This window comes from Nerophis lumbriciformis, linkage group LG07 (genome assembly GCF_033978685.3).
Source record: "Nerophis lumbriciformis linkage group LG07, RoL_Nlum_v2.1, whole genome shotgun sequence".
In the NCBI taxonomy this organism is placed as follows: domain Eukaryota; kingdom Metazoa; phylum Chordata; class Actinopteri; order Syngnathiformes; family Syngnathidae; genus Nerophis; species Nerophis lumbriciformis.
The window spans coordinates 19,463,062-19,476,130 of NC_084554.2; the positions used below are offsets into that span (position 1 = coordinate 19,463,062).

At 39.4% G+C, this 13,069-nt stretch overlaps 1 protein-coding gene across 1 annotated transcript in view; it reads right to left on the reverse strand.

The window, feature by feature from the left end:
- sspo (SCO-spondin) overlaps positions 1–13,069 on the reverse strand; it is a 302,516-nt gene that overhangs the window by 58,806 nt on the left and 230,641 nt on the right. Inside the window, exons 97-103 of the mRNA XM_061964637.2 lie at positions 12,125–12,370; positions 11,622–11,783; positions 6,656–6,772; positions 2,411–2,549; positions 2,049–2,245; positions 1,805–1,975; positions 1,440–1,567 (exon numbers count right to left, since the gene is read on the reverse strand). Of these exons, the coding sequence (XP_061820621.2) occupies positions 1,440–1,567; positions 1,805–1,975; positions 2,049–2,245; positions 2,411–2,549; positions 6,656–6,772; positions 11,622–11,783; positions 12,125–12,370 (1,160 nt within the window). The remainder of the gene's footprint in view (positions 1–1,439; positions 1,568–1,804; positions 1,976–2,048; positions 2,246–2,410; positions 2,550–6,655; positions 6,773–11,621; positions 11,784–12,124; positions 12,371–13,069) is intronic.

Consider the following 13,069-nt stretch of genomic DNA (forward strand, 5'->3'; position numbering starts at 1 on the left):
AACACCGTATGAAAAAAATAGTGATTTTTTTAGTTGTGATTTCCTTCTCTGCATGAAAGTTTAAAAGTAGCATATATTAATGCATTATGAAGAAGAATGTTTTAATGTAGACACATAGAATCATCATACTGCTGTAATTATATGCATCAAGTGTTCATTGAAGGCTAAGGCAAAATATCGAGATATATATCGTGTATCGCAATATGGCCTTAAAATATTGCGATATTAAAAAAAGGCCATATCGCCCAGCCCTAGTTCAATGATGCCATTTCTGTTTGTCATGTATAATTTTGTCTATTTTGTGTTTATCCTTGAATAAACAGGTCAGTTTCTTGTTACCAACCGTTGTGTATTATTCAAACTCCCCTAATTCAACTGGCTAGTTGTTATCAAGAGTACTAAAACCCTTTTCAACATGCTCGGATAGGTCAGTATCGGTATCGGATCGGAAGTGCAAAAACAACATCGGTATCGGATTGGAAGTGCAAAAACCTGGATCGGGACATCTCTAGTTCGAACATTAAGTATCTTGTCTTTGCAGTCTATTCAATTGAATATAAGTTGAAAAGGATTTGCAAATCATTGTATTCTATCTTTATTTACGAATTACACAACATGCCAACTTCACTGGTTTCGAGTTTTGTAAAATAACGCTCAAATAGTCACCTTTACACTTCTTTAATCAAATATAGTAATGCTACAGCGAGCTTTGAATGGTTTGGACTCATCTGGAGGCAAATACTAAAGTACTATTGACATTTTCACTTAATTTAGTAATTTTTATACTTAAAAATGCTTAATTTAGGCCAAACGTATGTAGAATAAGCTAAAGAAATCTGCGATAAAGTGAAGCCATAAACTTCAAAGCGGAATGTGGCGAGGAACAACCAAACTGCCACAAAGGGCAGTACAAATTACTATAGAAAGGTAAAAAAGGAAATGAAAGTATGCACAACACTGTAAATAAACAGCTAAAAACTAACCTAACAATAACCACGCTGCGACGGGGTGTAGTAAATGTCAAACCCTCCAATCTCCTTGCTAGCATTAGCTTATAGCTGCAGAGCACCATATCTTTGTTCTCCAACCATGGCAACTGAGTAGGTGAGTGTGAATGACAGGGCTGAGAAAAAGAAGCAGATTATATTTTTTTGAACTAAAGAAATAATTACTAGCAGGACCGACGGGCAGCCGACTTTGCGAGGGGTTGGGTGAGCTGGGGGGGCTTAACCATTTTCTGCATAGCAACTGACACTGTGGTAAAAGTTGGGATTGCCACAAAGCCCATTTTAAAACATTCAACACTGTACTGCCATCTGGCGGCTAAAGTGGATAGTGAAACCCCCCAGTTCATCACTTTTCATGTGTCAGGTGAATCGCAACGAATGGAGCCATATGAATCCCCTTCCTACTGTTCATAGCCAAAGAAGTACACGCACCTGTCCAGGGGGGCAGGAGCATCCTGGACTGCAAGGTCCTGGTAGACACTGGGTGTGAGGCCACATGTCCTCACACGTGTATGGACAGGAAGTGGAACATTCACTGAACACCTGACCATTGGGACACACTGGGAACCACATGCACACATGAATGTGCACATCTACGATACCTCATGTCATAATCAATAACTGGTCACTACTTTAGGTACACTATGTTTTGATTACCACATCATTGTAACAACATATTACTGTAGTTTGAAGACATGTCCTGATGCTGCTGAATGAAAAGGTGTCTCCAAATGTTTGCCTGCTACTGTAAACACATTATACATATATACACAATATTATTATTTAAAATATTTTACCGGCTGTGCAGTTGTGGCTGTTACAGACAGTATGTTGTTCAAGAGGTCTCTCACAGACAGTTCCACCAGGCTCTGAGTCCTGAAGGATGGTCTTGTTGCGCATGGACAAGCCACCGCCACACGAGACACTGCACTCACTCCAAGATGACCATTGGCTTAACAAACATCCCGCTGGATTAAACAGGAAAAATAATCACATCCTCTCAACGTTTCATACATTTTCAAACATTGAAAGATTTCACACCTGGACATGCGCCCTGGTCACAACTTCCTGTCTGCATGGTGTCAGAACAAGAAGGGCCGCCCTCTGTGTCTTGGCAAAGGCGTGTTCTTGTGCGCTGGCCACGCCCACAAGTCACTGAACAGATGGTCCATTCACTCCAAGGCTCATAGACAGGACAGGTAAGATTGGTGCAAACCAAAGTAGCATTCTGACACACACTGCACATGAAGAGGTGGAAGTGGTTGGTTTAGGATTTTTGATGCAGGCATTGCACATGATGATGATGAAGGTGGACTTAAACACTTTTGATTTGCTGTACAAATCCATTAAAAGCAATGATATCCATATTTCAGTCAGTCATAAAGTTGCAATATTTGACTAACCAGGTGTTGCAGTCTACAACAAGCTCTTCATTTGGGACGTACTGCAATGTTCCATTTCCTGACGGAACACCACAACGGCATTCTGTCACAGGAACGCAACGACTGTCCTGCAATAACTGTCCCTCTGGACAGCGACAACCTGGGAGGACAGCATGGAACAGGAGGTCAGAAAAAGAATACTGAAAGTAAAAACAAATCTGTAGAAATTGTAAATGTTGAAGAGCTGAGATGCTCTATGTAATTTTGGAATTGTGAACAATTGCTTGTCTGGATATTTTGATGATGGAATGTTAGGAAATATAACAATCACACTTTATGTTGGTGTATTTGTATGTGGAATTAAACTATAGATCAAATAAAGTAAGGAACTTTAAAAAAAGTAGAACTAGAAAGTCACTCAGAGCGCAGACTTCCAAAAAGTAAAAATGTCCTAAATCCCTAGGAAGTGTAATAAAAAAAAACAATAACTTTTTTTGTTATCTAAAGCAGAATGAAAAAAGAAGAGTGAACCCTATTGTCAGTTATACACTATATTTGTCTGTGTGTGGAGGCGAGGAAACTACCACCCCAACAGACACAGGACATTGAAACATTGTTTAAACTTGTTAAACTAGGTCCTGATGTCAATGTCGGCTTCTGACATTGATTTGACCATTACATTTTGGTCATTTCCGAAACAACACAAAACAACGTTGAAAGAACATGCTTTTTGAGGATAATTATTCAATGTCAGGTTTTGACGTTGATTTGACCATTGAAACTTGGTAATTTTCCAACCAACAATGTGGATCATCAACAACCTTGTCTCAATTTACAAATACAACTATTTTCCCACATTGTTTTCGAAGTCAGTTTTAAAGGACGTGTATGTATAATCAACGTTGTATCAATGTCTTGGGCCTGCTGGGATCATCATGGGGTATCAGGCCTGTTTGCAGGCATCGATGATCAGTGCTCTCCAGTCTTCTCTGTCGTCCGCTCTATGTATGAGTTCTATATTATTGATATTTCCGATAAAATTTCTTAGGCTGTTGATATATGTTGTTCGTTGTCGAACTGGAGATTTATTTCCTACTAGTTTTTCTGTTAACATCAGTTTTTCTAAGCTGTCTTTTCTAATTATATGTCCGAGGAATTTCAGCTGGCTATTTCGAATCGTTGCAATTACAGATTTTCTTGTTTTTGCCCTTGCCTATACCTCTTCATTACTTTTCTTTTCAGTCCATGATATGCAGAGTATTTTTCTGAAGAACCACATTTCAGATGCCTCTAATTTTCTCAGTTGTTGATTGTTTAAAGTCCAGCATTCACAGCCCTAAAGTAGGACAGACCATACGTACGTTTTGAGGAATCCGAGTTTGGTGTCAATAGAGATGTTTCTATTTTTAAATTTAATTTGTTGAAGATGTCTTTTCACATGGCAATCCGTTTGTTTATCTTTTTTTCACACCAACCATCAGATGTTACTGTGACAATGAGGTATTTGAATTGATCCACTTGTTTTATTTTGTTGTTATTGCATGTTATGTTGCATGCAGGTGGATGTGGTTTCCTGGAAACTGTTATGCATTCGGTTTTGTTGAGCTTTAGAGCCAGTCCGTTTGCTTCACTGTGGGCTACTACTCTGTTCAAGATGTTCTGTAGTTTTTCTTCAGAGTCTGCCACCAGCACAGTGTCATCTGCATATCTGAGGTTGTTAACATTAATTACTCCAATTGTTATACCATCTTGATGATTGATGTTACATAGGATCATTTCACTGTAGATGTTAAACAGATCAGGAGATTGTACACAACCTTGTCGAACACCCCTTTGAACGGCTTTGAATTGACTGCATTCACCATCTATTCGGACTGCTGCTTCTTGTTCCCAGTACAGATTTTTTTATAATCCTCAGGTCTTTCCCATCAATATCTAGCTCATTCAAGAGTTGGAAAAGGTTTTCATGTTTCACTTTATCGAATGCTTTGGAATAGTCTATAAAACACAGGTATAAATCCGTTTGCACTTCTATTGATCTCCCCATTACCATACGGATTGTGAATATAGCATATAGCGAAATGTGTGGCTGAAAGCTCTGGATGTATCTTATTCTTTGCTCTTGCCATCAGTACTCTGAGAAGAATGTTGGTGGTATGACTCATAAGGCTTATCAATCTATGTTGATCACAGTCTGTGGCTCCTGGTTTCTTTGGCAAAGTAATAAAAATAGATTTTTTCATACCTGATGGAATTTGCCTGTCTTCATAAATGATGTTAAACAGTTTTGTCAGCTTTGATGTTCCAATTTCTTCGAGTGCTTCAATTGGTATTTTATCTGCTCCAACTGCTTTATCATGTTTCATTTTGGACATGGCATTTTTCACTTCATCTTCTGTTTTGGGTGGGCCTTTCATTTTTTTTTTCTTATAGTTGGAGGTGGCTTTCGGTCATCATGGCATACATCTTCAATAGAATCTGACCATCTTGGCAGAATGTCTTCCTTATCCATTAGTATGTTGCCTTCCTTTGATTTGATGCATCCTGACTTTGAGGGGCCCTGCGTCCCGTTGACTTCTTTGATCTTTTACTGCATGTACTTGCTATCAGTGTCCTTGTGTTGTTCTATTTCTTCGCATTGTGAGTTTATCCAGACTTCTTTAGCTATGTTGCATTTCTTCTTTATAAGCCTATCCAGTTTGTTGTACTCACTTTTGTTTTGATTTGATACTCTCCGTGTGTCCAATAAATCAAGAATTTCTTGAGTCATGTGGTTTAAATTTAGTAACAGGAAAACGTTTTTCAGTGGTTTGGATTATATATTCTTGCATCTTTTTCCATCTGTCTTCTGCATTTGTAAATGTGTTTAACATTTCAAATTTGTTTGACACTGATGTGGCAAAATTATTTCAAAGATCTTGGTCCTGTTTAAAAATTTGGTACTGCAATTTTGGAGTTCTTTTATATTTTTGGATGTTTTTGAGTCTCACTTTCATGACTGCTCTAACTGAGACATGATCACTACCACAGTCCGCCCCTGGCATGGATTTTGAGTATAGAATTGAATTTTTAAACCGCTCTTCAATTAATATAAAATTTATTAGGTTTCTAGCTCTATCACCAGGGCTTTTCCATGTCCTGCTGGGATACACACACAGAAGTTGAAGCTTGTAACATAAACTTAAGGTAACATAGTAAAAATTATCCGGATCAGCCCCAAAATCCCATAACTTTTTTCCTATCACATTTCTTACATTTTCTGAAAGTTTCATCAAAATCCTCCAATTACTTTTTCAGTTATTATCATAACTAACTAACTGACTAACTAACTAATGCACATACGATTATGGATATCATATTCTTCCTCTGGCACAGTAGTGGGAGCAGACGAGCTGTTTTATTTCCCACTCCTTGTACCATTAAACCAGTTGAGCAAAAAGTTGGTTGTTGTTTGTGCATCGACATTTTTTAATATGTTCCAAATAAAATTGATTGATTGATCATTTCATTGGGAATTTTCTGGGCCTGGAAAATGTGGAATTCCAGGAAGAACAGAATTTCTAGAATTTGGAAACGAGATAGCCTGATTGTTTTGATGCTGGAATGAAATCCAAAAATAAAACTGAAACTATGCATTGCTTGCACATTTACTTGTGACTTTGTCCAGAGACATAAGGAGATATAAAGGATAATGCATGCAATGATAAAGGATTTTTAAACCTATGTTTTGTTGACAATGTTTTCCTCCATTTGTCGATATTTTTAGCAATGTTTTAGTTTTTTAAGATATTTCATATTCATATCCAACAAATGTTGTGATAATGTTTGATAATGATATGTTTCAACCTCAATGGCAATACACTTCCTTCTGGTGAGTATTGTATCAAAGTGTGTTTTGTATTAGTTGTTGTGTGAATTAGACAGTACTTATGTTGCTGTTTAGTGATAATGATGAAGTTAACAATTCCACAACACGTCAACATTAACTGAACATTTTTTGCTAGAAATAACTTCTTTGACATTTAAAGTGTTCGACCATGTATAGTGCCGTCAAAGTAAACAGGTTGTTAAAATATGCAGGAGCACTTCCATAGTGTTCCACCAAATCCACAACATGGTAAAAAAGTAAGAAAAGCACGTGGTTACAAAGTTCTATCATGTATCTTAATTATGGAAAAATGCTTAAGTTATTTTGCTAAAAGTTGCCAAGATGCTGCATGAGTTTGATAATGGCAGTCATAATTCATAAAGAATTGAAGCCCATACCAGGATAACAAGCTCCCTGCAGACACTGGACATGCTCCCATAAGTCTGTGCAGCTACGAGGACACTGATTGGCACATGTCTCCTGGTAGGTCCGCCCCCGATCTTCACAGCGTTCACCTTGGATACAAAATGGTCAAACGCCTGCTAGTCAATATTGTCATAAATCTGGTCATTGTATTGTCAGGAGAATCAATGCACCATAGTCGGACTGTTTTATATAAAAAAACTATATGCATCACATACTTTTGTACATGCATCATCGCAAATAATGCAAATTATGTGATGCTGTCATATATGCCACGGCCCTCGCCAAGCCCCCAGCCCCACAAGTATTGCTGGGTTGAATATATGTTAGCTTGAGCCTAGTTATATATAAAGTGCAAGACGCGTTACTAAGTAAAGCGTTTCATCTGGAAATGGCGCTTTGCTGTGCTGTTCCAACCGTTCTACTCGAGTGAGATAGAAAAGAGCTTTTATAGAGTCCCGAAAGAAGTGGTTCTAAAATTGAATAAAGTCAGGTAAATTACAAAAGTGTGCCGAGGGAAATGGCTCTCAAACATGTAGCTTTCATCTTGTGGAGTGCAGTCAGACCATGCCCGTGTCTGCAGCGATCACTTCGTAGAAGGTTTGTTTGAACATTTGTTTTGCAGAGATGTGAGCACCTTTTTGAGAAAAAAAGAGGAACATTGAGAAAAAAAGAAGAACATTTTTATCAGCACAAAGTATTGCCACGCAAACCCCAAAATACATTTTTAAAAATCAAGACAACATTTTCCGCAATTGGGTGGATTTCTACACTATAACTATATATACTTCTGGCTTTGTGACCTCTGTTTACATTCATCATGTCAAAGATCATGATGGACTTCTCGGTGGCTACTAAAACTACAACTAACCATGTTCGGATTGTATTCATCCGATTTTGATTAGCAGCCAAGTAGACAGCCGTCAACGTTCTAGCTTGGAAAGCGAACGGAGGGGACAACAAGTGAGCTAGCTAGATGGTTAAGCTAACGAGCTAGCTTGTTTTGATGCGCTTGATCATCTAGGACTCCAAGGACATCAAAGGACTCCAAGAACATCACAAGACTTCATCAAAGGCCCTCTCCATCCGAGAGGAGGATGTACGCCGGCAGTTCTTGAAGCTGAACACGCGGAAGGCCCCCGGGCCGGATTGGTGTCTCCCCCTCCACCCTCAGACACGGCGCGGATTAGCTGACATTTTTAACACCTCTCTGGACAAGCTCTACCAGCTCAGTGTGCCCGACTCCCTCTGCAGTTGGATCAATGACTTCCTGACGGACCGAAGACAGCACGTCCGGCTGGGGAAGTTTAACTAGGACAGTCGAACCACGAACACTGGTACTCCTCAGGGCTGTGTACTTTCCCCCTGGCTCTTCTCCCTGTATACAAACTGCTGCTCCTCCAGTCACCAGTCCGTAAAGCTGCTCAAGTTTGCGGACAACACTACCCTCATCGGGCTCATCTCGGATGGCAACGAGTCCGCCTACAGGAGAGAGGTGGACCGGCTGGCGTCCTGGTGCAGCCTCAACAACCTGGAGCTGAATGCCCAGAAAACAGTGGAGATGATCATGGACTTCAGGAAAGTCACAGCCCCACCTTCCCCCCTCACCCTGATTGACTCTCCCACCCCGGTCTCCATTGTGGACTCCTTCCGTTTCTTGGGCACCACCATCACCCAGGACCTCAAGTGGGAGCCGACCATCAGCTCCCTCATCAAGAAGGCCCAGCAGAGGATGTACTTCCTGCGGCAGCTGAGGACACTTAAGGTGCCGACCGAGATGCTGGTGCAGTTTTACTCAGCCATCATGGAGTCCATCCTCACCTCCTCCATCACCGTGTGGTTCCCCGGCGCCACAGTACGGGTTAAGCATCGACTGCAGCGCATCGTACGTGCTGCTGAGAAGGTTATTGGCTGCAAGCTCCCATCCCTCCAGGACCTGTTCTCCTCCAGGACCAGGAGGCGTGTGGGTCGGATCACCGCTGACTCTTCTCACCCTGGACCCAAACTATTCTCCCCTCTCCCCTCAGGCAGGAGACTACGGTCCATCCAGACCCACACCTCCCACCACCTGAACAATTTTTTCCCCTCGGCCTTCAGGCACATGAACAATAACAAGATCTGATAGCTCAGTTACAGCTCATTTTATTACCTATTCTGTGTTATATATATATATGTGTGTTTTATGTTGCACGATTGCACCAAGAAAAATTCCTAGTTTGTGAACCCGTTCTCAAACAATGGCAATAAAAACTATTCTGATTCTGATTCTCCCCATCCTGAAGTCAGTATGGAGTTTATGCAAGAGGAACAGTATCTGCAGCGAGGCGAGAGTTCAACAAATTTTGTTTAGATCTTATTTTAACAATACTTGATTAAAAAATGCGGAAGTTTTATTCGGACACAAAAATGTTTGTTTAAAAACGCAGATTTCTGCGTTTTCACAGACATTCCATATGCCTGAAATGGTTTGAGAAACTTTCTGTGATGCAATCGGGTTTATTCTTCACTATATATGCAGTTTTTGAGAGCAGAACTAAGCCTAAATTAAGGACAAGAGATTACATTAGTTTGTCTGTGTTTTTTTAAGTTATGTTATGGTTGCTATGCCTAAATACAACTACGAAGACCTCTGATTGTAGAAATAAACTAATATCATGTTCAGTCCTATTAATAAATATTGTAATTTTTGGTCCAATCTACCGTATTCTTGTTGTCAATTTTCATAGCACAAACTAAAAGCTTTTTTGTTGTTGTTGTGCTGGAAAGCCAAGGGCTTCATTCGACACGAATGACCTCGCTGTAGCGTCTTAGAAGCTATTAGTTAGCATCAACAACATAGCCTTAATAGTATTAACAAACTACATTAATAAATATCTTGTAGCCTCATCAGCATACTAAATCATGATATCGCTAAATAATGTTGGAAACCAAACATTGCTAAACAACAGGGAAATCTAGCTAAACAAAACTTTCTGGGATGCAATCGAGTTAATTCCCTACTCATTAATAATGTTTGAGAGCAGAACTAAACGTAAATAAAGGACAATAGATCAGTTTGTGTTCTTTTGTGATTGCTATGCCTAAATATAACTATGATGACCTGGTTATGCAAATAAACTAATGTCATATTAAGTCCTCGTAATAAATATTGTCATTGTTGGTCCAATCCATTGTATTTTCTTGGTCGATTTTCATAACAGAAACTAAAAGCTTAGTTTTTGTTGTGCAGGAAAGTCAAGTGCTTTATTCAAAACGGATGACGACATTATAGCGTCTTTGATGCTATTGGTTAGCCTCAAGAAAATATCCTTAATAGTATTAATAAACTCGTAAGCTCAACAGCATATACTGAATCTTGATATTGCTATCAAAAATTGCTGAACAACAAGGACATCTATAGCTAAATAATTAAACAAATTATGAACTTCACACCATTAAAACAGCTGCAGACATTAATTGTAGATGGCAGAAAAATATTTGTACTATGAAAAAGAAATCTGGAAACCCAGCAAAAACTAAACTTATCCTTTTTCTCATTAGCATCACGACCACAGCAATACGACACTCGTTATGTCAATCAAATACGGTACTTACCAATGCACGAATAAGTCCAACATTGTCTTTCACGGATTAATGCTTAATTCGTGGACCCCTTCAGCTGTAAAGACATGATGTGCCTCCAATCTTTTCTACTTTTAAGACTTGTGAGTGTAAAAGGAAGTGTGTTTGAGCAGTACCTTGAACAGTCGACTTCGGTGACGTCGAATGATTTAAATCTTTAGAATATATTTTTTCTGAAAAGTGTATAAATCCACACCATCCTATTTCAATATTTTTTCATGATAGTGTGTATACTTGCCTCTAAACCTTTTATAATATGCTCAATGTTGCACTGATGCAGGAAAATAAAGTAATCCTCTAATGCAGGGGTGTCAAACTCATTTTAGATCAGGGGCCGCATGGAGGAAAATCTGTGCACACGCGGGCCGGACTATTAAAATCATGGCATCAAAACAAAAAAATAAAGACAACTTCAGATTGTTTTCTTTGTCTTACTTTGGCCAAAAATAGAACTAACATTCTGAAAATATTACAAAAAAAATATAGAAAAAACTACCGGCATCGGTAAAGTTTAGATCCATTAAGGAAAGAAGAAAGTGAATGAATGTTTCTAACTGAATACATTTACATATGCATTAAAATTTGTTTTCTTTTTTATAATTTTTTAAAATGAATTAAGTAACGTTTATGACAACCTTTTTCCAAAACACAATATATAATGTGAGATATAACAGGATAATGCATACATTTATCATTTGTTTTCAAAACGGTTACAAAAAAGCGGGACCCCAAAAACTTACTTTAAAAAACTTTAAAAATTCCTAGCGCCTACACTGATGGAGTATTGGTGCGTGTAAAACAGCAGCAGGCGGCTGTGGCCTGCGGGCCAGTTCTAATACCGGGGCCATAGATAATTTAGATACGGTTCGCGGGCCTTGACTTTGACACCCCTACTCTAATGGGACTCTTGCCCTCCACCTGAAACCCGGAAGTACCTCTATGTCACGTGATTGCAACCCAGCAATATTGGCAATCTGGGGGAAACCCTGTTTTTGCTATGTTTCAAGTTTTATTTATGCTTACATTTTAACTGTTTGATTGCCTGCATTGAGGTGGCGACTTGTCCGGGGTGTTCCCCGCCTTCCGCCCGAATGCAGCTGAGATAGGCTCCAGCACACACCTCCCCGAAGGGGAAAAGCGGTAGAAAATGGATGGCTGGATTGCAATTTTTAACTGCTTTTAAGTGCTGTATGGCCACCTTGAGTGCCTTGAAAGGCACCTTATAAAATAAATGTATTATTATTTGTATTACTATTATTGAAAAACCTGACTTTTTAAACAGTAGACTGGATTGGTAAATATTATTCTTTGTTGGTGTACCTGGACAAAGTCCTGTGTTGCAGCTCTGGCTTTGTGTCTGCTGGCTGCCACATCGTGGTCCTGGAGGTGAGGCCAGAGGCCGCCTGTAGCGCTGCCTGACTCCCCCACTGCATGGCTCGGCACACACTGTCCATGTACTCCATGCACTCCACTGACACACATCTGAAACAATATTACAACCAATTTACATGTTGTTTATATACTTAAAAACAACAGATATCCTGATAAATACTTGATATTTAAAGGATTCACTTCCCTAAGCTGTTCAATGAGATATTTTGGTCATTTCCACCCAGGTTTGTGGTAGATAGAAATGAAATTTCACACAATGAAAATAAAACTGTACAAAAAACTAAATGTGCATGTGGTGTTCCCCAAGGTTCTATTCTCAAAGTCCTTCAATTCAGCATCTTTGTTATCAAAACAAAAAAAATTCACACGATATAGACAAAACACTCATGGAATAAAAACAAAATAAAGAATGTGCTTTTTCGCAAACATACCCTGGCAAATGCGAGCATCGTAGCACAGCCTGTCCTCTTCCTGTAGTTGTGGACATCGGCTTTTGGCTTGCTCTTCAGACACTGGAAAACCAGAATCAAAGTCCAAACAAGCCCGGAAGCGCCTCTGGACTGAGATCATTTTACTGCCATTCACGGCCCATTCAAGTAGGGAGCTGGTCGGGGGCAGGGAGGAGGAGGGCATGCAGGGCGAGCAGGGGGTCCACTCTGACCACTCACTGAGAACAACTGATAAAAATATGCATAAAACGTCATAAAATGTAAAGTCTTGTTCCAACGGGAAATGTGTATACAGTAAAACACGCTCATGTCGACACCCCATCGATGTGGACCCACTCATCAAGTCCTGGTCCATCATCTTCCTATTAGTAAAAAAGTGCCTGCTAAAGTTGACATCGACATACATGGAATGCTTGTGTTGACATTAAATGTGCATAGCATTGTTAATGTCATCATTAGCGCTAAGCAGCAACATAACAACTGTCTAGGTACACACCATTAAAACATGCACACACTCACGTCCAGCTTCAAAATAAAAGCAAGGTTGTATTAACCTAAATTCATTTATTGCTGGGTTGCAATCACATGACCTAGAGGCACTCCTGGGTTTCAGGCGATGGTCAAGACTAGAATCCCATTAGGCTACTGTGTTTTTTACCTGCATCAGAGCAGATTTGGGCGTATTTTGAAAGATTTAGAGGCAAATATACAAGCGATCATGAAAAAATATTTAAAATAAGATGGAGTTGATTTTTACACTCTTAAAAAATATATATTTTTTAAAGATTTAAAACATTTATCATCACCAAGATGTTAGTGCTCACTACTACCTCACTTCATATGACAGTCACACGGATTTAGAGAAGAAAAGATTGGAGGCACATCATGTCTTTACATCTGAGGGGTCCACAAATTACGCCGTATTCC